Source organism: Madurella fahalii (assembly GCF_045866475.1).
Source record: "Madurella fahalii IFM 68171 DNA, scaffold_3, whole genome shotgun sequence".
Lineage (NCBI taxonomy): Eukaryota > Fungi > Ascomycota > Sordariomycetes > Sordariales > Madurella > Madurella fahalii.
Window position 1 is genome coordinate 5,053,226 of NW_027263973.1, and position 24,039 is coordinate 5,077,264.

Sequence of the window (24,039 nt, forward strand, 5' to 3'; positions counted from 1 at the left end):
TAGACGCCCGCACTCTTCTACACACAACAAAGACACCCTTCAACTGCCCATCAGCTTCCTAACCCTTCTCTCCATCCCCTCCTCGAACTGCCTCACCCCTCCCTCCAGCTCGACCAACTTCCCCCCAGCCACTTTATACACAACCCTCCGCCTCCTCGCTCCCGGCTCCTCCCCATCTTCCTCCTCCCTCCCATAACCCCCTTCCTCATCATCTCCCTCCTCCTCATCATCCACCATCCCTTCAACAACCCCCTTCACAAACCACCGGTCGTGCGACACGAGCACCACCGCGCCTCTCCACGCCCTCAGCGCCGCCCGCAGCGCCGACACCGTCTCGTAGTCCAGGTGCGTCGTAACCTCGTCCAGCACCAGACACCCCGGCCGCCGCCACAGCAGGCGCGCCAGCTCCAGCCGCACCAGCTGGCCCCCCGAGAGCTTGGCCACGGGCACGTCGGACGCCAGACGGCCCGGCAGGCCGAGCGTGGCGAGCAGGCCGCGCAGGTCGCCCTCCGACAGCTCGGAGGACGAGGTCGTCGACGAAGAGGAGGAGGAGGCGGCGGCGGCGGCAGTCTCCTCGGTGAGGAGCGCGAGCGGGGTGAGGGCTGGTCGGGAGAGGGCGAGGGATTGGAGGTTGGCCACGGCGTGCTGCGAGTAGTAGGATAGTTTGAGGCGGGGGTGGTGGGTTATGGTTCCTTTTACCAGGGAAGAGGAAGTGGTGGGGTGGGTGGGCTGTTGTGGTTGGGAGGGGTCCGAGACGAGCAGGCGGATGAGGGTGGATTTGCCGGCTCCGTTGAGGCCCAGGATGCCGATGCGGTCCCCCGGCGAGACGGTGAGCGTTATGTCTTGCAGGGTTGGCGGGGGCGGCGGAACCCCCTTCCTGGCCGGCGGGTAGCGGAAGGTGACCCCCTCGAGGGAGATCAGCGCTCCCGGGAAGCGGAGGTCGGGCGGGTCCGGAAGCGCGATGGCCACGGGCCGCTCGTCTTGCGGGATGTCGATCTCTTCGCGCGCCGAATAGTGGTAGCCTGCCAGGTCGCGGTTCAGCTTGAAGCGCCCGCCCCGCTCGTTCACCTGCATGCCCATGCGGTCGTCGAGGCGCTTTTGTCGGCTCTTGGCCTGGCGGATCTTGTTCTGGTCGTCGTTCTTGCGGCCCTGGACGAGGTTTTGCCGGATCGATTCTTGCATGTGGGCCTTTTGCTTGTCTTGGGCTTCTTTCATCTTGGCGAGGTACTGCTTCTTCTCCGCCTGCGAGGATTCGTAGGTTGGGAGGTCGCCGTGGAAGTAGGTCAGGGCCTTGTCCTTGACGATGAGCAGGTCGGTACACACGGAGCTGGCAAAGTCGCGGTCGTGCGAGACGAGGATGAGGGTCGGTGGGGTGTCGAGGTCTTCTAGGCTCTGGAGGTAGCGCTGCAGCCAGATGATGCCGAGCAGGTCGAGAAAGTTGGTCGGCTCGTCGAGGATGAGGATGTCAGTTTCTTGGAGCAGTGCAGCGGCCAGAGAGCTACGCATGCGCCAGCCCCCGGATAGGCTTCCGGCGGGCTTGGACATGTAGGCCTCGGTGAAGCCGAGACCGGTCAAGATCTTTTTGGCGCTCGACTCAATGTCAGCCATCCGTGATGGCTCAACCTGAAGCTCGAGATCCGCTAGCACGTCGGCTGCTTCTTGGGTCTCGGTCTGGAGCGTTTCGGACGAGATGTCGTCTGCAGGCTGGTCATTCCTGTCGAGAGTTAGGAGGACACGAGCCACTCCCTTAAGGATAGTCAGGGGCTCCTACAACGCAGCAGACTGGGCAACCAGTTTCTCGTACTCGACCAGCGCTTTCCTCGCCTGCAATCCTCTTGCGCCACTCCGCAACCGGGCGTCCTTGTCGAGGACAAAAAGACGCTTCTGCATCCGCTCGTGCCGGAGTTTCCGCAGTGCTCGGAGCGCTCCGTATGGATCCGTGCTGTTTACTCCGGCGGAGAGTGCTGGCAGAGGTTAGAGTTGGCCTTGGGCGCCGCACATAGCACACATACATTTGATCTCGCGCTCCAGCTCGCTTTTTGCCGTGGCTTTGTCGACCACATGCTCGAGGACAGTAGGCCCATCCTTATCCCCGGAGCCGCTTGCTGGCAGGTCATCCGAGTTTGCGTCGCTGATGTTGGTCTGCTGCAGGATGGACACTCGTGTCTCCTCGGGAATCCCGGGGATGAGCTTCTCGGCGATGGCTCTCAAAAGCGCTCAAATAGATGCCGGTTAGCAAGGCGCTCTGGAATTACAGATGTCACCAGCGCTTACTCGACTTGCCGGACCCGTTCCTCCCGACCAGCGCATACCGGCTGCCGGCCTTGAGTCGCAACTTGGCATTGCTGAGAATCTCGGTCCCTTCGGCCGCAGCCTTCGATTTAGCCTTGCCTTTCCCAGTCGTGCGCGTACCAGATGTCACTGTGATATTGAGGCCTTCAATATCCAGCTGGAGCCGGTCAACAACATGCTAGAACCTGGGTGGACAATGTCTCTCACCTCGCGGTAGTTGGGACTCTCAATGTGGAAACGCGTCTGCTTACACGACACCAGGATGGTCGAGACGGACTCGGCGGCTATGGATGTCATGGTGCTTGTTTCGTGAAGCGCACGCAACTGGATAAAGATAGCAATCAAATCAAGTATTCAGGACGATAAGAGGAAATCGAAATGGTTGCGATCCCCTATTCCCGAAACTGTCTACCTATGGCTAGTATACAAGGGCGGTTTGCTACCCGGGCTTTTATCCGTCCAACTGACGGGACCGGAGACGGGTTGCGGCGCCCGGTATCTTTCGCCGTGCCCAGCGCCCCCGGATTTGCGGTTGGCGCGAGCCAGCTAGCGCAGTTCGGCCGTGAGTCACGCCGGGACGGCTGCGTTTGGGGAAATTGGACTTGGCCCACAACCCATCATTCGCTCTTCAAACCCCCAGTTCTTTATTAATGCTTGGGTCAACAGCTCAGAACAGCATAAAGGCTGGCTAGAATAGCGGTGTGCTTTTGGTATGTTCACCCGCTCGTTTTCGGCGTATTCTCTGCAACCTACCTGCGCGCCGTCAAGGTAGGGCATGTGTTAAGAGTGGCCAAATCTCGCCAGCCGAGAGAACCAATTGATTAGACATGCTCGTGGCTGAATAAATAACCAATCAGATGGTTTCGTGGTGTAGTTGGTTATCACGTCAGTCTAACACACTGAAGGTCTCCAGTTCGAACCTGGACGAAATCATGCGATTATTCTTTTGGTCTTTGTTTTGGTTGCCTTCCGATCTTTTTTCGTCTGGTCGGGCGGGTATACGGGAATCCTGCATACCGTGTCGAGTCAGAACAGAGCCCTTCTGTTGCTGAGGACAGCGCTCAAGCTCCGCTGCCCTCATCGACGCGTAATGGGTGGTTGATGGTTGGCGCACTGCTGCCCCGTGAAGCCGCGACCACCTCACGGCGGTAGGAGCCGATCAGCGTCCCAATGTTACGGTAGGATCTTACTAGGCCCGGCATTTGGAGTGCCGACATGGCTTTTCTTTCTTTCAACGACATCTGCGCACGCGCACACGGCCCGCTTCCCTACACAGCCTTCCCAGTGGACAAAGACGTCGAGTGGGAGGAGGGAAGGTCTTGGAATCTCGCATGTCGTGCATGGAACCATGGCATCCCTTCTCGGTGGTAAGGCTGCGCATGGACTAGTCCAGCCTTGGACGACCCAAGGAGTTTTCATTCAAAAGTTTTGCCATGGGAACTAAGGCAACGGCATAGCACGCGAGATGGTCCAGATGAGCGCCGAGGCGAGGCCGACATTTGATGCCCGATACAAGGTGAAGCTGACCACTGACGGGAGAGCAGCTGTGAGACATCGGACTCGCTAGCGACGAGCAAAAAGGTCCGGAGGGCTGTGGGGCGGCCTTTGCAAAACCGGAGGTGCCAAGAAAAGCTTGATCGGGGCATATTGCATCTCTTTCCCTCTTTCGCCCAACAATGCATCAGCTCTGCATGGTGACTATCGAGCCCAGAGTAAGCATCCTGCTGCTGCTTGCCAATCCTATGGCCGAATGAGTGAAGATGGGGTGCCCATTCGGGGTCCAAATCCTAACATTTCCTTACTTTCTTCGTCCCCCCCCCCCCGCCTTGACGCTTTGGGGATCGACCGGGACGCCAACCGTGGCGCACTGTTCGACTCTGCCTGGTCTGCTCCTTGGCAAAGCTCGTTGGTTTCCACCGTGAGCGACCTTTGATGGTTCCAGCGGGTGGGCACCCCGCCCGTTCTCTGATGATGACCATGGCTTGCTGCCCACGATGATTCATCATCCCGCGTCTCCCATCTTGCAAACCGAAGCTGAGGGCCAAATATCAACGGACTTGACAGACTTTCGGCCGGCCGGCGCTGGCAGACACGCCCTCTCCAAACCGGGCCCCTGTTTGCTTGCTTGGTGGCGTAATTCGCATCACGCAAGGCTTACCCATGAAAGAACCCCAGGCGCCATCAACCCCGACCTGACGCGCCAAGGCCGCCGTCAGTTTGCTTTGTCCCTAATTGTACGAGGCAGACAGCCCAGGTCTCCGCTCTTCCATTGTCTCGGTCCCCATTGCCATTCCCCTTTGTATTGTACCCGCTTCGACAGGGTGTATCAAGGTGCTCCCTGGGAGACCATGCCCGTGTCGTCGGCGTCGTCCTCGTCGTCTGCTCACCTGTCTGCGAGATTCTGCCCTCGCGTCCCCTCTTCGGCCCTTCGTCTACCATCGTTGTCAGATTTGCCCATGATATACCCGACAACACCCTCAGCGACACTCTGACTCCGGCCGCGATGGTCCCCTTGCTGTATCCAATATCGGGCACGGCCGATCTGTCGAGGGTCGAGGCGCCAGTGACCTTCAAGGCCTACCTGCTCTGTGCCTTTGCCGCCTTTGGTGGCATATGTGAGTCCCCCGCGAAGCTCTTTTCTTTTCTTTTCTTTCCTTTTTTTTTTTTTTTTTTTTTTCTCTCCGAGCGTGCTAACCGCCTCAGTCTTTGGCTATGACACCGGTTGGATGTCTGGCGTGCTCGGCATGCCCTACTTCATCACCTTGTACACTGGGCTGCAGTATAACTACGAGACAGGGCAGCCCATTGGCGTTTCGCCTACCGAGTTCGCCCTGCCGTCATCGACCAAGTCGCTCATGACGTCGATTCTATCCTGCGGCACCTTCATTGGGGCTCTCATCGCCGGAGATACTGCAGACTTCATCGGCCGCCGACCCACTATCATCATCGGGTGTGTCGTGTTTTGCGTCGGCTGCGTCCTCGAGATGGCGTCCACAAACCAGGTCGCCCTCTTTGTCATGGGCCGACTGGTCTCGGGCCTCGGTGTCGGCTTCATCTCTGCCACCATCATCTTGTACATGGCCGAGGTCGCGCCTAGGAAGGTCCGAGGTGCGCTCGTCTCGGGCTATCAGTTTTGCATTACGCTTGGCATCCTGCTGGCCAACTGCGTCGTCTATACCACCGCAAACCGCAACGACACGGGTTCTTACCGCATCCCGATTGCTATCCAGTTTCTATGGGCTCTGATATTGGGCGTCGGTCTGTTTATCTTGCGTGAGTGGACCTGATTCATCGTCCCAGAAGCCCTTCTCACGTTGTATAGCCGAGTCTCCGCGTTTCCACGTCATGAAGGGCAAGCTCGACGCGGCGGCAAAAGACTTGTCGCTCTTGCGAGGCCAGCCGCTCGATTGTGACTATATCAAGGACGAACTCGCCGAGATTGTCGCGAACCACGAATACGAAATGCAGGTTATCCCACAGACGAGCTACATCGGGTCATGGATGGCTTGCTTTCAGGGGTCCCTGTGGAAGGGCAACGGCAACCTCCGGCGGACGCTTCTTGGGGCCGGCATGCAAATGATGCAGCAGCTCACAGGTGAGTCGCTCGACACGGCTCCTTAGCCGAAGTCGGACCCTAACAACGAACTCCAACCCCAGGGATAAACTTCATCTTCTATTTCGGAACGACCTTCTTCCAGCAGCAACTCGGCAACATCGCGAACCCCTTCTTCCTCTCGCTCGTCACGACGCTCGTCAACGTCGTGTCCACGCCCCTCTCCTTCTGGGCGATCGAGCGTCTGGGGCGACGGCCGCTGCTGATCTGGGGGGCGGTCGGCATGATCGTCTCGCAGTTGGTCGTGGCCGTCGTCGGTGTCACGGCCGGGCGGACAGACGTGCAGAACGACGTGCCAAACGTCGTGCAAAACGGCGACGCCGCCAAGACCATGATCGCATTCATCTGCATCTACATCTTCTTCTTCGCCGTGACCTGGGGTCCCGTGGGATGGGTCATCGTGGGCGAGTGCTTCCCGCTACCCATCCGGTCTCGCGGTGTCGGCATCTCGACGGCGTCCAATTGGTTCTGGAACTGCATCATTGCCGTCATCACACCCTACATGGTGGGCGGCGAGCCCGGCTCGGCCGACCTCGGGCCGAGAGTCTTCTTTATCTGGGGCTCGCTCTGCGTGCTCTCGCTGCTGTTCGCTTACTTCCTCGTGCCCGAGATGAAGGGCTTGACGCTTGAGCAGATCGACTCCATGATGGAGGAGACGACGCCGCGCAAGTCAGGCCGCTGGAGGCCGACCACCACCTTTGCCGCCCAGATGGGCCGTGTCCGGCAGAGCAGTCCGGTTGCCGATCGGAAAGAGCCTTTGGCAACCATGATCGAGGCTTAATGTTTCCTTCTTTTCGTTTGTTAGTCTATTGTATCACTGCTTGTGTCGTAGCGCTACGGCCCTACGGGGTGGTTGTTTACGGGCCGGGTCTAGCTTGGAGACCGTACGTCTAGCCAGGAAGAAGTAGGCGGATATCAACAGCTAGCAACTGCATAAACTAGGCCCGCACCCGGCATTCCCTCCTCTCCAATAGTTGCACAAACAACTCATTTCTGTGCACGACGGAAAACCCCCATGAACAATGTCCGCATATGCCCTGGTCGCCGACACTGACGTCCAACCGAGCTATGCCATGCGGCGAACCCACTCGGCGATCGTCAGATCGCCGCAGCCACCATCGGGCTAGAATCCGGGCATGAACGAACCATCGGCTGCATCCCGTAATACGACAGCAATTAAATCACCCCATCCTTCGCACTGTAGCAAATACGAGTGTCACGAAAGCAAACACTAGCAAACGAACTCCCCCGACTGTGCAAAGTTGGTATGCCATTGTCTCCAGCGCAGAGAATTAAGAATAAGAACCCAAACTTCCCATTCAGAAAAAGAAGCACAAAAAAGCCCCAGGCGCCATGCCTCGGCAGAGTATCAAGTCGAAGGAGAAAAAAGTAAACCAGCTCATCGAACAATACGTTTTCGTTCAAAAAAAAAAAAAAAAAAAAAGCATATCTCCGCCTCAAAAATCACCACAGAGACCACATGACCGAGACACGCCTGCTTGTCCGAACAGCCCTTGGGGTGCCACGGGGTAAAAAAGTGACGTCCGGAAAACACAACAACACACCCAACGCTGCGCAAAAAAAGGGAGTGAGGTAAAGAGGTAAATTAGGTTAACGCGGGCTATCTCATCGTGTCTCATGTCTCGTAAAAGCAGTGCTGCCCCTCGGGGCTCGGTTGTGCTCTGTGTACAGAGGGGGGGGGGGGGGGGGGGGGGGGGGGCGCGGGGGAGGAGAAAGGCCCATGAGGGGAGGGAGTCCAATGCAATTATGAGGTTTAGAGAAGCACCGCAAAACCTGCGGCCAGGAAGACCAATGCGCTCGCGGGGCCGGCGATGTTGCCGGCGCCCTCGGCGATGTCCGACCCGGTCGGGGCAGGCGGCGCAACAGATGTGATGGCTGTCGAGTTGGACCCGCCGAAGCTCGCGCTGGGGGCGAACGACCTGGTCGAGGTTGAGCTCTCGACGGCGATCGTGGTTGAGTTATTCTCCACGATGGTGGAGCCGGCCTTGGTCGTTGTGGGCGGCGCGGCGGTGCTGCTGGAGGAGCTGGCCGTCGTGGTCGTCACGGGAGGGGGGGTCTGCGACACCAGCTTTCCGACGTTGTAGTTGGCGGCGCAGGTGGCCAGGTCCATACCCTCGGGGCAGCACCATGTCTCGCCCTGGTCGTCGGATGTGCAATAGTATCCAGCTTCACAGGAGTCTAGACATCAACAAGTCAGCACTGGGAGGGAAGCTCCACTTCCGGAGTCTGACATCACGTACCGCCAGACTTGTTAGGGCAGCAAATCTCGCCAATAGCCGGGTTGAAGCAGTGAACCTGGTCGTCGGAAGAAGCGCAGGTCTCGTAGCCGGCGCCGCAAGCTTCCGCACAAGTGTTTCCAGCGTTGCAGGCAGCCTGCTCCGGCTGGTATCCGGGGGCATCCTGACGACGGACCACACCGAACAGCTCACGGACCGACATCTTCATGGCATGTGGCTGGTAGGGCATCGGCTCGGCGGCGACAGTGGCCGCGAGGGCAAGGGCCGCCAACGCGGTGATGGATCTGGCGAGCATCGTGATGTCGGATCGACGTCAAATGTCAATTGAGTTGGCACTCGGCGAGTTTTTTCTTTTAGTTCTTTTTCTTTTTCCGAGTCAATCGAGGCGCGGTGCAATCCGACAGAATTGTGCAGCGCAAGGGCCGTTGCGATGGAGCAGGTATGCAGAAAAACGAATGGATAGAGCACGAGACTCTGTTTAAAGAGCGACGGGTTCTTCGCGGTGAAGATGACGGGGATGCCAGTCAAGCGCGCGCGCGAGGGAGAAATGAGGGTGAATAAAAAAGGGCCACAGCCATCCGGGGTCGGTGGACCCCCCTTCGGCTTGATAAATGGGGCGCTAACGTACCCGACCAGCCAGCTGTCGCGCCTGGGGTACATTGGCTCGCCAAGCGGCCACTCTTCGCATCTCCTTAATTTTAGCTTGATTCGCTGCGAGGCACGGTACCTGCGTCGTTCCTGGCCAGCCGCCCAATGACGGTCGATCATCCCACATTCCAGAAAAACCCGTCGCTCCAATTACCAGCACACAGGTCGGCGTGCGTTCATCCACTTGTTATTCGACACTGGGAATGCCATCTCTTCTGATGTGGTTTTTGAAGGCAAAGCAGGGCAGAGCAGGGCAAGGCAAGGCAACTGCAGGGTTTCGCGGGGCCAAGATAACCAGCGGAGCCAGTCGGCCAGTGATCCCCGTCCAAGGCCGCAGTCTTTATGCCGAGCCCGGGGTCAGCGAAATGAGCCAAGCGGTCCAGCCTTCCTTGCAGCTGTCTGACGTCCGAGGATCGACAAAACAAAAAAATAAAAAATAAAAAATAAAAAATAAAAAATAAAAAATAAAAAATAAAAAATAAAAAATAAAAAATAAAAAATAAAAAATAAAAAATAAAAAATAAAAAATAAAAAATAAAAAATAAAAAATAAAAAATAAAAAATAAAAAATAAAAAATAAAAAATAAAAAATAAAAAATAAAAAATAAAAAATAAAAAATAAAAAATAAAAAATAAAAAATAAAAAATAAAAAATAAAAAATAAAAATAAAAAATAAAAAATAAAAAACTTTGGCAACAGCGGGTGAGCGTCAACGAACGCATCCCACGGCCAAACAATCCGATATCGCAAGCGCCCACGAGGGGCGTTCTCTTTGGCGCCGCTGCCTATTAGTCGACTGAGGCGGCTTTGCCGCAGGCTGTGTGTGGCACTGTCAGCCAGTCGGAATCGACTGGCTCCGAAGCTCGCAAATCGAATTGATGACTTGTTTCAGAGATCCCTGGTCTGTGCGTCCCGGCAGCTGCAGACCCACACCGGCCCCGGTCCCGAAGCTATCATCGTCCGGGCCCGTTGCATGACCCCCGGCCGGGGGATCGGCGAGCTGCATCCGGCGGCTGCACAACTGATTTAAGCTCGAGTCATGCATCTTTGCTTACGCGGACTGCCTAGCGTCGTGCTATGTGGCCCAAGGTCTCGGTCGCGTAGTTGAAATAGTTAGATCGACGCATTCCCTAGGACAATGCGGCTCTGGGTAGTCATCTATGAGGCTACTGTCTCGCAACCTTTTGTGAAACAGCTTGCTCAGGTAGACACAGGTGACCCCGCGTACAACATCTCTTATGTCCGAACTAGAGGCGACCCTATGGCTGTTACCGAGTCCAGTCCGCTTCGGAGATTAGGCTGCTCACGCCCATGTTTCTCCATCCTGTTGATCCCAGACAAGAGTGGCCAGTCTACCAAACCTCGGCATGCTGGCTACATCGTGCCCTTGTGGAAGACTCGGCGTTGAGCCGACACAACCGGGCTTTTTTCAAACCGCCCGCGAGTCATGCCCATATCTACCGACGGGTTTGGCTCGGTCGAGAGCGTCAGACCGAAGTCAAACCTAGGAAACCCATTAGAAGGTCGTGTTTTCGATCCACATAAACCGCATGTCTTCACCCTTTGCTCATCCATGGAGAGACAGCTGTTGAGGATCACGACAGTCTATGTTACGATGGCCTGAGATGGTGTATGGCCACCAAGTCTGTGGGAAACAACGCCCCTTAGGCAGTTAGACGTGGTTCGTCAGCGTTGTTGCCAACCGCCGTGACGAAAACTCGAAGTCGATCTATGAGACACGGGCAGGCGAGAGTAAACAGCGACCAGACAAAGCAGCATTACGGCCTCCCTCCGTCTATGAACTTCCTGCCCGAAGTCTAAGAATACACTGCATCCACATGACGGGTCTAGAGAACTGGAGGCCAAGTTTGCGATGGACTCAGAAGGCCGAAAGTACACCCTACTGCAGCACGTTCGTCTTACGTAGATGACAGACCTCAGGGTACCCATCCGCAGGAGACTGAGGGTTTGCATCTGCCTTTCTCCGCCGAGCCTTATGAGCTCGGTGTCATGCCTGCAGTTTCCACCCCTGATCAAGCCAGGGCAATAAGGAGCTTGGGGCCGCCACAGCGTGTCTGCACGCCGTCAATATCCCAGTCATAAGCTGGCGGCGGAGTAGATAAATCGGGACGGCCGGCTTGGTAACTGCTTAGGAGCGCACGGTGTGTTCTTCCCTCGTTGGCCAGACCTGGGACTGTTCTTTTCCTAAGCCCATCGCTGACTGGTCCTGTGATGTTTGCCTATAAGTGCTTGCAAAGAAGTGAGTGAGACAAGCGGCTTCTTGACGCTCTAAGGATGTCCGCAGCTACTGGCTCAAAAAAATGGCTTTTGGTGGCTAACCGGAGGGGCAGCTAACGCCCTAACCTCTACATCAAATACCCAAAGCCAACCTAAGGTTAAAGAGAATAACTTCAGTTTCAACGGTGGTGTAGAAACCGCGCCTAAGCTGGTGAGAGTGCTCTCGTAACGTGACACCGGAGCACTCCTCTTTTTAAGGGGCGTAAAACTCTAGACTTTCCAGTAGCTCCCCGCCTGTAAAAGAGATCAACGCCGGGGCTCATTGCCCCAGATCTCCAAAGGCCCATTCTGGCATGCTTAACATTATCGTGTAGGGGAATATCACGTGCTGTGACTAGGAACTACTTGCAGTCACTTGATGAGCAATGGGGTGTGGTATACATGAAAGGGTGAAGAAGGACCGTTGCATTACTTGCAGACTTTGTTCAGCCATGGATATCCCAACCCAGCTGCGAGACTATGGTTCTCTGTGGAAGAGTGACGGAAAGCTGCCGGCATCAGGGCCCCCAATCTTGACCGGTTTAGCATCTAGTAAGTACGCCATAGTCTTGTGGCTGTCACCAGACAAGCTGCTTGCTGTTTCTATCCAACTGACAACTCTCGATGTGTGGCGTTGAATGATTTAACTACTTATTCCTTGTGTAGCCTAGATAGCATTCCTGGTGCCACCCGGGATATATGTCAAGTAGGTTTCCCAAGCGTGTTCCCCAGATCAACTCTGTGTCGAAGTGATATCGCTTCTCTTGATTTGCCCTCTCAATACTGGTCGACCCCATTGCAATAAATACTCGGGCAGTTGCCGTTGAGCACAGATTCGGAGAAAGTTCCCTTAACTTTACTTATACACTAAATTCGGTCAACTGTCATGCAACTGTATGACGGACATCCTCTGGCGCTCCGGCGGTTCAACTGGAGTGATCATACTTCAAGAGACTTCAGACCTTGATACCCAGACTCTTCGCACACTCACAACGATCGCCATCAGCGAAAACGCAACCTCGGAACCATAACACACAGCAAACTAGCCAAGCCACCCAGGCTTACAGTCTTCCCCCCACCACCAAGCAAGCCCAGTATTCTTACCACACAAGCCCAAGACTCTTCGTCGTCTCCTCTGTTCTCCAGCGCTCGGCCGGAACATCTCGGGCCATCGAGCCACTCCAGGCCGTAGCATATCCCGCGCCCGTCATAGCGGCCTCGTACGCGCGGCCGAAATGGAGTCCTGACCGGTTCCGCGCCACCAATACAAGCTTCACCGGCATGACGCTGACACGGCTGCACGGTCAAGGCGTACGCAGTGCAGCACGGACGGCATCCCGCCGCTGCATCCCGCATCTCACATCTGAGCGTCTGCCTTGCGCAAACCACTGTTACAGCCACTGGGCGATTCGGGACCTTGATAGATGTCGGTTGACTTGGCGAGCCGCCTGCAACATTGTCGTCAACGGGTAACCAGCGTCTGCTTGCCGAAGGCAAGATAGATAGGCACCACGGCAAAGAAACATGGATACCATGCCTTGCTAAAGCTTCTCCATCCCGTCAGGCTCCCCGCCCTGCCCTAGTACAGCAGCATAAACCTTCGACCTGTGCCGCAGAAGAGCCGGATCGGCCCGTGGGGTATAAGCAAGGCCAACGGCTTCACCCGATAATCGAACAACAAAAAAAAGAAGCAGAGCCAGACCAGAGAACCGACACGCCACACTCCACAGTTCGAGGTAGCAGCCGTCGGAAATTTCCCTCCCGTAGTCCGGGGAACATAAGGCCATTCCCATCGTTCGATCTCGTCGTCTATACGTGGGATGGATGGTTCGACTTTCGGGGGCGCCTCGAAACATGGATCAGCTTGCCGTTGCAGTCGCGGTGACGCTTGGCTTCTTCTTCAACACCCAGCCCCGCCTGCACTACGACGCTACACTGCACCCCTTCCCCTATACTTATTACCAAAGTCAAACCCCCGAACGGTATGGGTTGCGCTGCGACAAGTACGAGATTGAACCCGGGAGGTAGCGGACGTGCGTACGTGTACACTACTGTGCGGTCCGCAGCCAAAAATTCCATCAATCGAACGGGCAGGCCGGATCCCAAGGCCGAGGGGTAGGTACGGCATGCATCCGTACCGCGACAGAAAGGGGGTGTGTTGGGGGCGATTGGCGGACCTCGGGGAACGCGGCCTTGCGTATCCGCTGCACATCATCTATGCACGCGAACGATCCAGGTCGAAATGTTTCAACCGCTGCCGTCTTCGGTATGCGGGGACCTACCGTAGTGAGGAGGAAGGGGTTGGAGTAGCATTCTTTTGAGGAGGATCGGAAACTCATGAGACGAACCATACACTTGACCATGGCGAACCGGCGTCGACGAGTAGGATGTCGAGCCGGCGGGGGGAACCGTTGACGATCCCGCCCAAGGGAAATAAAAAGAAAGACGGCGGCATTGATCTCGATTTCGCCTCCAGAGCCAGATCGATGTTGCAATGACGGCACAAGATAACAAGCCGCCCCCCCCCACGGACGATCGCATCTACGGGCGCACCACATAAGTTTGATGCAGGCTGAATCGGCTAGACCTTCACCGGCTGCAGCTCCCCCCCATCTTGGCGAGTCTGCCCACACCTCAATAACGGATTTTCCCGGATCGCGGCCGCGGCCGACGAATCTCTCACTAAACTCCCATATAAAAACTCCGATGGATTGCCATTGCATCCGTTCCGCGGACGGGAGCTAGCCTCATCCAGCCACCGCAGGGTCGCTATACCTGGGCTGAGGACAAGCCCGCAATGAATGTCCGCCTGCGCTGCTACCCCCCTCTATAATATTACCACGCCGAGGCTAAAGTCTCGAATCACTCCCACCGGTGCGAGCAGCGCGACAGTAATGCAAGCACTTTTGCATTGCGGCATTGACCGGGCTGTTTTGCTTCTAAGGGAGATAATCATTCGCTACTTACCGAGCGCCACTGATCGAGACCCTCGGCACATGGGTGCACTTTGTGAGAGAGGCGTGAGCACATCCGGGCCGAAGACGTGCGCTCGGGCAATTGTCGGCGCCTGCTGGGGTCTGTAGCGCGGCTATCTGATGCTCGGCTAGGCGCGCCCGTTGTGCCCGGAGGCTGCCGGGTGGTCCGAGGCCGACGAAGACGGCTTATTCGACCGCCACGGCAGATCACAAGCGGCAGATGGGGGCCATTTTGACTCGTGACTGCGGAGACCAGTATTGTTGACGTGATAGCCGGCGGGAGCCGTCGCGCCCGCGGCTGCGTTAGACAATGCCAGTTCTCGGTTGGTCCAGTCAGGGGGTTGCCCGGTCTGACCCCTCGGCAGCGGCTGCTCTCGTCTCGTCATCGGACGCTTGGCCCTCGCCATCGCTGGTGCCAACTGCATCTGTATCACCTATAGCATCCTCCTCCTCGCTCTCGGGCTGCCGTGTGAGCAGGAGATCTTCACTCCCCTGCCATTGCGAGGGCATTGGTGGGACGGCATCGTAGTCGTCGTCCCAGCCGTAGTCCTCGTCATCGCTGTCGGCGATCTCAAAGTCGGTATCGGCAATCTCAAAGTCGGTATCGGCAAGCTTCCGCTTTTGTGCCGCGGTTGACGAGAGCGTCCTGGACGGCTGCGTATTGTCGTAGTCCACCGACACCAAGCCGGCCTTGGCCTAGTCAGCAAGCAGAAAGTACACACCGAATTCTTCACTCACCGCTTCCACCGTGAAGGCGCAGATCCTGTCAACCGCCGCCGACATGCCCTTTCCGTTTAGCTTCTGAATCCCCGCAAAGTGCAGCCCGCGGGCTCTGACGCCCTCCTGGAGCCAGTCGCGGAACAAGACAAGCCTAGTCGAGACCCCCTGCTCCCAAACGTTGGCGTTGATGGCGGGGATCAGGGTCGCACCGCGTTCCGCCTGCATCTTCGTAGCACACTGTGTAAGAACCACGACGGCAACGTCTCGCGTCGCCGCAAGCTTCTGAAGGCTGCTGGCAATGTACTGAAGTACTTGGTGTCTCCGTGCTGTCGATGAGGGTCCTTGATGTCCAAGTCAGTTCGGTCTTGGACTTGGCCGAGCACGCGACCGCGTACCTCTGAGGCCCTTAGCATCTGCCGCTGCCCTTGTTTCAGGTAGCTTCGGGAATGCATGATTTACCAGGGCGGAGAGTGTATCGACAACCACAAGCGATGTCTCTTGGGGAATGCAGGCCGCTGTGGGCCTGCACAACAGCGCGATCAGATGAGGTAGGCTAGGGCATGTGTAGTGGGTGAATGCGTCTAGCTGATCGAGGCCTGCATCCTTGCCTGTCCCGGCAACACTGTGCAGGCGCTCGATAGGCATGCGATGGAATCCCTCTGGATGAACGTGTAAGCGAGGCCGGGCGTTAGAACCATAGAGTAAGCGAATAAACGGACCAACCCACACGACTCCCTGGCCTTCGGCAAGGCATTTGGCTGTGAGCTGGATTCTAGACGACTCAGTACAGTTCAGGAAGCCAAGTCTGGGCGTGCATACCCTAAGGCCGTCTTTCCGGCACCTGGAGGACCCCAGACTTCAGTGACATGGCCCTTTTGGATGCCGCCTCGGTGTGCGCCATCCAGCTCCAAGCTCAGCGATGCGTCAAGGGCTGCGAGCCCAGTCGAGATGTGGCTTCCTTCATTTCGTTCGAGGTCCTGTAAGGCCTCTGCAGCCGACACGGTGGGGAGACGATCTGAGTTGTTAGCTGGTTCCCGATCGAGTCGAACCCGGATGCGAAGGAGCAAAACCCACGTGTTGACGACAGATCAAAGCTTGATACATCGCGGCCGTGAATTGCGTAATAATCCATTACGCCTTCTTCTAAGGCCCGGGATCAGGCGTGCTTCCAGGTTCTGGGATGTTCTAAGCCGCAACGACAGATCGATCGAGGGACGGGCCGAGAGTTGTCAAAGCGACACCGGCCGCTGTCATACAAATAACCTTATCTTATCAAGGGCACCCGCATAGCGCTGGCCGATTGCTCTCCTCAACTCTAAACGATGTCTTTGAGAGGGAGACGATCGGCAGGGATCAATTATAAAGTAGACGGGTGCCTGTTCGGGAACGGCCGAAAAATAAACATTTAAAAAAGAAATGAAAATTAAAAACAAATAAATGAAAAAAAGTGCGGTTTGTGTGGATCGAACACACGACCTTCAGATTGACTTCCCGAAGTTTTACTTCAGTCTGACGCTCTCCCAACTGAGCTAAACCCGCTTGTTAAGTGAATATAGGCTAAAAAGTTATTCATGGACACCGTCAACTTCCCAGCCACCACGACTTTCACATGCCCGCTTCAACACCACCACCTCCCTGCACATGCAAGCTTCATCGCCCGTGATGTCATCATCACATTCACCGGGGAATGCAAATGTAAACAAAGACGCGGATCCAGACTTCATGATACTCGACGGACTCAACAAACATCCATCAGCGCAAAACGGCGGTCAAGCAATTTTTGCTCAGCAAGAACACGTGTTAACCTCACGATCGCAATGTCGCCAAAAAAGACCGGCGGAGTCCGCGCCAACCATATCCTGCAAGCCTGATACCATCACGATACAGTACGTTTCCACTTGCCTGGCATATCTTATCAAACATCACGCTATAGCCCCTGGCAGGTAGGTCTAGCAATATGGTGGGCAGGGAGTCTTGCTGCCAATTCACATGCTAGAAAATTCGCATCACCTGTGTACTGCCATTTTTTTTTTTTTTTTTTTTTTTTTTTTTTTTTCCCCTCCTTTCACCCAACCCCAACCTAAAAATGAAAACAGCAAAGGTATTGCCGGCGTCGTGGCCCTAACGCGATTTCGCTTCCGGAAAGGAAGCCGGCCCCAGGATCTACGGGCCCTTGCCGAGCCGAGGAGAAGATGGTCATTTGTGTCTTTCGATTGTGGGGAAACGCCCCAGCGACAGGGCCGTTTCCCCCGAACGCCTTTGCCACGCCAGCTTGAGCATTCCTCATCACAGAGAAGGAAAGACAGTCAAGAGTCTCGGCATGGGCTGGGCGCATTGCTCGGACCGTAACTGGTTGGTTTTTATGGTTGACTCACCTCTTTTTGCTTCTTTCTCGGCACCGCGATCTTGGCCCGCAAAAACCCGCGGACCAGATCGGGACAGGGAGGAGGCTCAACAGCCGGCCCCGACACCCCGGGGCACCGCGGAGATTACTTCTTCTCGGCGAAAAAAGAGGATTCGCAGAATATTCCAATATGGACTTTGGACTTTCAACCCATGTTGTCCACTCCGCATTTGGATCTGTCCCATGTGACCCGAGGGGTAGCTCCTGGTTCGTCCGTGCATGCCGGCAAACGTAAAGCTGGGCTGATCAGACCGCGTGGGGGGCTTCTCGACGTTCACAAGCTGTTTTCTGCTTCAGCGGACCAAGGGGCTTCCCTGGCCGAGCACACGTTTTCGGTGCACCTTGCTGGACTTGTCAGAGATTTTTCCGAGCTCTCGCGGGAATGACGTGCCCAGGCCTCGGAGGGTCTCGGCTTTCACCCAAGACTGTCCACCATCCGGGCCACGGGAGGTCCAGGGCAATGGTTTGGCCGAAAGAGAACCGATTCCTTAGCCCTGTGCCCTACCGCGGAGCCCCACAGACTTCCATTTGCTTGCCACTGGTCCAGAACCGAGCTGCACCGGGTTGTGATGCGCCGAGCTAGGGGAAGCGCTTCGCGGCGGAGCGCCGGGTAATTGCGATTCAAAGGGCGATCGATCTTGGTGCATGCTTGCCGCGCGCCCATTGAGGATTCCGGGAACGGGCGAGCGCTCGGTTGGTGGCCGATATAGATGATGGAGCTGCAGACGTCAAAATTTGGCAGTTGGGGTTCCATACGATCGAATGCCAACGGCCACGTATTCAGCAGGCTCATTCTTTTTTTATTTTCCCTTTCCCTCTCAACTCTTATCCAGGGCTGATCTCGGTCTTTCTGTGGACCGCGGCATTTCCCAAGCTCTGGAATCCGCGCCATAAATGACTCGCGAGATCGGTGGGCTTTCCATCTCGCGCTTCGGGCTCTACTCGGCGTGAGAGCGAAACATAAAATTCTGTGCAGGCGATGCGGGTTAGGCAAGCTTATGCTCCTGCGTGTCCAAGTGTATGGCGTCCCGGTATTCTCATCCGAAATTTTTTTTTCTTGGCTCCCCACGTGTTGAAAAGCATCGGCAGGGACGCGCCCAACGGCCCCGGATCTTGAGGCCTTATCTGTGCGTATGGGGAAGTCGATGCGGTCTCGCCCTATCTGACTCAGCCGGTTCCCCGGCACAGGTTAAGCATGGTGCGGGCGTTGGCAGTTCGGCCCGGTTCTCGCGTCTCATCCTCGCATCCGTGGAGATTTCTGGGCATTTCGTCCTTGTTGACCATCTGAACAAAATAGGCACTCTGGCATCGGATGAAAAACAGAGCATAGCGGCAATCGCCAATGAGCAAATTCGAGGCAGAAATGGCGAGCGAAAATCCTAGTTGCTTCTTCGGGCTAGGGCCAATGGAAGGCTTTGCTGAGCTCATTGTGACATTGTGGATCGTGTTCAAAGTCTTGTCTCAGAACAACCGAGACAAGAGGCCGACCGGCAATGGCGGCTGGAACGGTAATCGCTGAGAAGCAGATGCCATATTCGAGAATTCCAGGTTCACATGCTAGGCGTTTCCATGGGTCGGAGTGTGATGCTGTCCCAGGTTAGTGGTGAAGAAGCCCTGTGCGCATGCAGTTGCTCGGCCCCGTAAAACCCCCACGCCACGCTTGCGGAAATGGGGGTGAAGCGATGGGCGTACCCGCAGGTCTTTCGAGAGCGTCATGCCAGGACCCAGGAGACTGCACCATGGGACATGATGATCCTGAAGCAGCCCCTGGGAGTTTGACACATCCTCGGTAAGATTCGAGCCCGATGTTTGTTGGCGAGTCGATGCGGCGCGCTTATCGTTGGATCGCAGGATGGAGATTAGGTACCCCGGATTCTGGGCGAACCTTCAGACCCTGGCCAGGGGTTTGTCCCAATCCTTCAACGTGAACTTCGCCGTTGGCAACGCCACAAAATGCTCCCGGCAATTGCTGCCTGCAAAACCCAACAGCGGGTTTGAGGAGCAGCGGCTCGCAGGTGCTCCCACCCGTGATGTTTGCCGTGCCAAGACAGAAAGGGCTCGGGACTCGAGATATCGATCAGTTGTCAGCCGAGGGTGGGCGAGCCGGTTCTGTAACCCTCTCCCCACGCTCCACACATTGCGTCCTCGACTCTTATCTCTGCTCGCGCCACCCCCGAGATTGTTGGAGACACATCCCGGACTCCTTGATATCGGGGAGCGGCAATCCACGACTATGGGGTCGGTTCGAGACAGTAGCCGGAGCAAGATAGGACGTGCCTCTCTCGCAAGCGAAGGCATGCAACACGTGGGCCCCGGACCAGTCCCGACGATCCCGGCTGCCGCAGGCTCGTCCGACCTTGCATAGCCAGTGGAAACCGCTAGCATTCGTCACTGGAGAATACAACATGAGGAAGCTTCCTAGAAGAGACGAGACTGAATGTTTGTCGAGGAAAACCTGACGGCTCTAGGTGACTATGTGGACTGAGGCCGCTGATCGCCCATATGTGCAATGCATCCCCAGATGTGCGACATCCAGCCTTGTTTAGCGTAATCCCCCGGATTTTTCGGTCGCCACCACCGTTATCGCATTGGCTCTTGCCCTGCTGGTCGTAGCAACGTCGTTATCATCACCGTCCTGGACAGGCCTCTTCTAGCTGCTTCATGGCATCGGAAAATGCAATAGGACAAACGAACAGCAGGCCAAGATGCGACTGAGCCCAACCACTTGCGTATCCCGCTCCATAGCCACCACAAACCCACACCGCCCTAGGCGTGGTGGAATTGGCCTCGCCCACGGTTTCATGAGTTGTTCTGGGGAATGGTAGCGTCACCATCTGCTCCACAGTTGCTCGGCTGCGCCAGAGTGACGGCGCGAATCACGGTCTCGCCAGGACGAGAAAAGCAAGTCGAGTTCGCCCTCCCGCGGTCATTGTGCATGGCACCAACCTGCCAGAGCCGTCTGCAGCAACGTCCTAGGTGGGTATGCGGGTTCGAACAAGGGGAGCGTGAGTTGTGACCGCCAGGGACGGTGGATGCACGATTTTATGTGCTGTCATTGCTTGGGAACCTTCTCGGCTGTGAACGGAGACCACCAAATGAACACGGGGCAAGGGCGCTTGTGCGGAGCAAGCCCCAGGTAAACAAAAAAAGAAAAAAAAAAAAAAAAAAAAAGCTTCCACCCAAGCACAAAACGAACAACAGAGAGCCAACTCAGCCTTGCCTATGCGCGTTCCCTAGACGCGACTTACCTTGGCCTGCAAAGTCTAAATCGCAGACGCACTTCCAACACATATCGACGGACAGCCCTGTGTCTTTCAGAGGTGGTTGTCTAATGACACCCCACGCTTTGCTGGTTCTGCCTCATTCCCGTGCCCTCTCGCAAAGCCACCCCACCCCCATCTTGTGCCTCCAGCAGATCCGGGCCATTTCCACCATCTTACGAGGGAATGCTTGGCCGCCCGGGGATGCACCGTATATTTCCAGTATAGTACGTTGCCTACCTGAATCACAACACCGCAGCGCACGTTGCCGAGCCGGTCTCAGCAGATGCAGACCGGCCAAATTTACAACAACCCACCCCAAAGGGAGGGGACGGCTGCAGAAAGCTGCAGGGCAAATGGGCGGTTTGCAGGGCGGCAGGTTAAGTTACCCAAGGTGCAGTAAATGTACTCCTGACCGCAGCTGAGGCACGGTACCTTTCGGGCTAGGTACCGCTGACAAGGTCGTTTTTCTTGCCTTTTCTTTTCCCCGAGGCTTCCCCTGGCATTCAGGCGTCCCTTCCCTGTTGCTCGCTGAGTCGCTTAGTTACCGAACGCACCCCCGTACCCCCCTGCTGTTCCCACACCACATGCCCAGCGCACCCCCCAATGTCAGCCCGCCCGCCCGCCATTTAAAACCAGTGCCGCTTCCCCCAAACCGGCGCTTCCAGTTTCTGTTACTTCCCCATGCTACTTTAGAGCTTCCCCAACAGCACCCAAAACCCCAGACCCCAGCGCCGACACTTTTGCCTCCCCACACGCCAACCGTAGCAGGCCAACGACAGCTGGCTCTTGCATATACCAGTGCATTATAGTCCCGGGACCCCGTCGCCCTTTGGAGGAGGACGAGTCTTTGCCAACCGCAGAGAACGATCCCCCATTGGCATTTTTCGAACTTTTCTCTTCCGCGGCTGCATGCGTCGTCGTGTGCACTGCAACTGGAAGAACACAAGGACAACATCAGGCAGAGTCGGGGTGCCAGAGTCAGGATCTCCGTTTGGGAGGACGGTCACATGCAACGCGCACAGTCTGCAGTGGACTTCTCCAGCCTGCTGAACCCAGAGGTTGCGGCGGAAAGGGACCAGATCTCGCCGCGACACCATCACCAACAGCAACACCAACAGCAACAAAAACCAGCATCCGAAGGCGACATGGCTGCCGTCGGTCTGCTCCGCCCGAACGGGCCTTTGCCAGCGGGAGCCCAGCCCGCCGAGCCGCCTACCGAACTCCCCCGGCCCTACAAGTGCACCATGTGCGATAAGGCTTTCCACCGGCTAGAGCACCAGACCCGGCACATCCGGACGCACACCGGAGAGAAGCCCCATGCCTGCACGTTTCCCGGCTGCAGTAAGCGGTTTTCACGGTCTGACGAGCTGACGCGGCACTCGAGAATACACAACAACCCGAACTCGCGGCGAGGAAACAAGGGCCACTCCCAGCACGCGGCCATGATCCATCGGCTGCAGCCCGACGTTATGCCTCCGCCGCCGGCGCCCAAGGTCATCCGTTCGGCACCCCCAACGGCCATGTCGTCGCCCAACGTCTCGCCTCCGCACTACAGCTCGTACGGCCTCCCGCCGCCTCTGATCCTCGGCCCTTACAGCCGCGGCTCGCTCGGCGGCCAGGGCGGTCCGGACATGCTGGCGAGGGCCGCTGTGCAAGCGGAACGGGACAGCGTACCTGGCCCCCACCACTATCCGCCCACGAGGCAGCATCCCTACTACGGCGGCGGCCTGCATTCGTCGCGGAATCACCTGCCCGGGCTCGGGGCGTACCACATGTCGCGCTTGCACTCGCACGACGACCACGACGACCACTATGCCCATGCATACAGGCAGCCGAAGAGGTCGAGGCCCAACTCGCCCAACTCGACCGCTCCGTCGTCCCCCACCTTCTCGCACAACTCGCTGTCGCCCACGCCAGACCACACGCCGCTCGCCACGCCGGCGCACTCCCCGCGTCTGCGGCCATACAGCGGCTGCGAGCTGCCCCCGTTCCGCAACCTGACGCTTGGTCACACCCCCGCGCTGGCCCCTCTCGAGCCGCAGCCCGAGGGCCAGTTCTCGCTCAACCCGCCTCCGCAGCCGGCGCCCAGGAGTAACGGCATCTCGCTGACCGACATCATCAGTCAGCCCGATAGCACCCAACGGAAGCTGCCGGTGCCCAAGGTGGCTGTCCATGACCTCCTAGGGCCGAGCGACGGCTACACGGTCAGCGGCAGGAGCTCGTCGTCGAACAGCATCTCGGGCGGGGATCTGTACGACAGGCTGTGAATACGTGCGCCGTGTCATTTTTTTTGGGACTCGACAGTCTGCAGCAACCTCCGACGACATGACTTGATGACTACCCCGGGCTTTATAGAAGGACATAATACTGGGCGTTTGGCGATTTTTCCTTTCCACTCTGTTGCGATCTCTGGACGGACACACAGTACTCGAAATTTTTAATCTCGCTTTTAAGCGATGGACACGATGCAGGGCTCTGGAAGGATATAGACATCACCACTTTTTCTTGGACGGATAGACGGGTCTTTTTTCTTCTTTTTCCTCTCTACACTCCCTATCCAACTTCACTGGGGCTACGAAAACGACAACTGTTTCCCTTTGTTCACAGCTTAGTTTCCTGCAGCGGTGGCGGGCTCAAGAATGCCACACCAGCTCCACGCCAACCGCGACAACGGGACTTTCCTATATCTGTTTCTCTTTGAATTGTCTAGGGTTGGGAAAAGGGAATAGGCCTTGATAGATGGAAGGCGGATATCTGAATACGGCAGCGAAGGATCCAGGAGTCTTGTTTCCGTTTTTTGCGTTTCTCTTTGACGTGTAATTTTTTCCTCGGTTAGGGTTTCTATTCTCTTCTCTTCTCTTAGTTACTCACAGGCACAGCAGAGCAGACTGGTGTGTCAGAATTCCAATAGCCCTTAGTCAACGTGGCAGACCCCCGAAGTGAGATTGTCTGATGGTTGCCCCGATCTATCCGTCCCTCCATCCATCCCCCATCCCAGTAGGAGCCAGAATTAAGGGCTGCGAATCTAGGGGCTTTGCTCTGCCCGACACGGAACTTTCACGGTTGTCGAGTCAGTTCACCTTGCTGTCTGGGCAACTAGTGCCCGCGTGACACATTCTTCTCTGACCCAAACCGATGGGATGGGTTACCTTACCAAAACCACTCAGCATGCCCCTACCGGCCAAACAAACGGACGGGTCGCATTCAAAGGAACATTACCATTTTCCCTCTCTCTCTCTTTTCCGGGCCCCGCCTCCTTCTCCACGTTTCAAGCCAGCACAGTTGCTTTTCTTGGGGTGCTGCTGCTGCTGCTGCTTGCTGCTTGATGCGGGGCCGCGGGGGAGCAGGGAAGAGGCAGATCTGTGCTCCCAAGTCGCCTGGCCGGGCCAACACGCGGCGCAAGGGACGTTTGTTGGGTTTTGTTTGGGACGCGTACACACAGTATGGGGCACGGGGGAAGCCCTGCGCCCAGGGGCGAGAGAATCCTTCTAGATACTTTTCTTTTTCTCTCTTCCCCCCTCTTGGCGGCCGGCCCCCCGGCTGCCCCGTATTTGTTGTGAAATTTCCCTTTTTCAGCCATTCTCCTTA

The 24,039-nt window shown here is 56.6% G+C and overlaps 5 protein-coding genes and 2 non-coding genes across 7 annotated transcripts; 3 read left to right on the top strand and 4 right to left on the bottom strand.

Annotated features, from left to right (window-relative positions):
- Positions 1–39: 39 nt before the first annotated feature.
- On the bottom strand, positions 40–2,589 carry MFIFM68171_06850 (ABC transporter domain-containing protein; the record flags this gene model as incomplete). The annotated part of the gene is made up of 5 exons (XM_071062270.1): positions 40–1,714; positions 1,772–1,964; positions 2,013–2,216; positions 2,275–2,449; positions 2,500–2,589. 5 exons carry the CDS (start codon positions 2,587–2,589, stop codon positions 40–42), a joined length of 2,337 nt encoding a protein of 778 aa, XP_070918371.1.
- A 562-nt stretch (positions 2,590–3,151) lies between these two features.
- On the top strand, positions 3,152–3,225 carry MFIFM68171_t84. The gene has a single exon. It is a non-coding gene; the product is annotated as a tRNA-Val (tRNA).
- A 1,570-nt stretch (positions 3,226–4,795) lies between these two features.
- MFIFM68171_06851 (High affinity glucose transporter RGT2) lies at positions 4,796–6,686 on the top strand (the record flags this gene model as incomplete). The annotated part of the gene is made up of 4 exons (XM_071062271.1): positions 4,796–4,907; positions 4,996–5,565; positions 5,615–5,887; positions 5,950–6,686. The coding sequence occupies 4 exons, from the start codon at positions 4,796–4,798 to the stop codon at positions 6,684–6,686; spliced, it is 1,692 nt and encodes a 563-aa protein (XP_070918372.1).
- A 993-nt stretch (positions 6,687–7,679) lies between these two features.
- On the bottom strand, positions 7,680–8,458 carry MFIFM68171_06852 (Prp 4 CRoW domain-containing protein; the record flags this gene model as incomplete). Its single annotated transcript, XM_071062272.1, has 2 exons — positions 7,680–8,104; positions 8,167–8,458. 2 exons carry the CDS (start codon positions 8,456–8,458, stop codon positions 7,680–7,682), a joined length of 717 nt encoding a protein of 238 aa, XP_070918373.1.
- Positions 8,459–14,397: 5,939 nt separating this feature from the next.
- On the bottom strand, positions 14,398–15,916 carry MFIFM68171_06853 (uncharacterized protein; the record flags this gene model as incomplete). Its single annotated transcript, XM_071062273.1, has 6 exons — positions 14,398–14,760; positions 14,803–15,125; positions 15,180–15,443; positions 15,504–15,556; positions 15,604–15,799; positions 15,859–15,916. 6 exons carry the CDS (start codon positions 15,914–15,916, stop codon positions 14,398–14,400), a joined length of 1,257 nt encoding a protein of 418 aa, XP_070918374.1.
- Positions 15,917–16,232: 316 nt separating this feature from the next.
- MFIFM68171_t85 lies at positions 16,233–16,323 on the bottom strand. The gene is given in 2 exon segments: positions 16,233–16,268; positions 16,287–16,323. It is a non-coding gene; the product is annotated as a tRNA-Phe (tRNA).
- A 5,135-nt stretch (positions 16,324–21,458) lies between these two features.
- On the top strand, positions 21,459–22,718 carry CRE1 (carbon catabolite repressor protein; the record flags this gene model as incomplete). The annotated part of the gene is made up of 1 exon (XM_071062274.1): positions 21,459–22,718. The coding sequence occupies one exon, from the start codon at positions 21,459–21,461 to the stop codon at positions 22,716–22,718; it is 1,260 nt and encodes a 419-aa protein (XP_070918375.1).
- Positions 22,719–24,039: the final 1,321 nt, after the last annotated feature.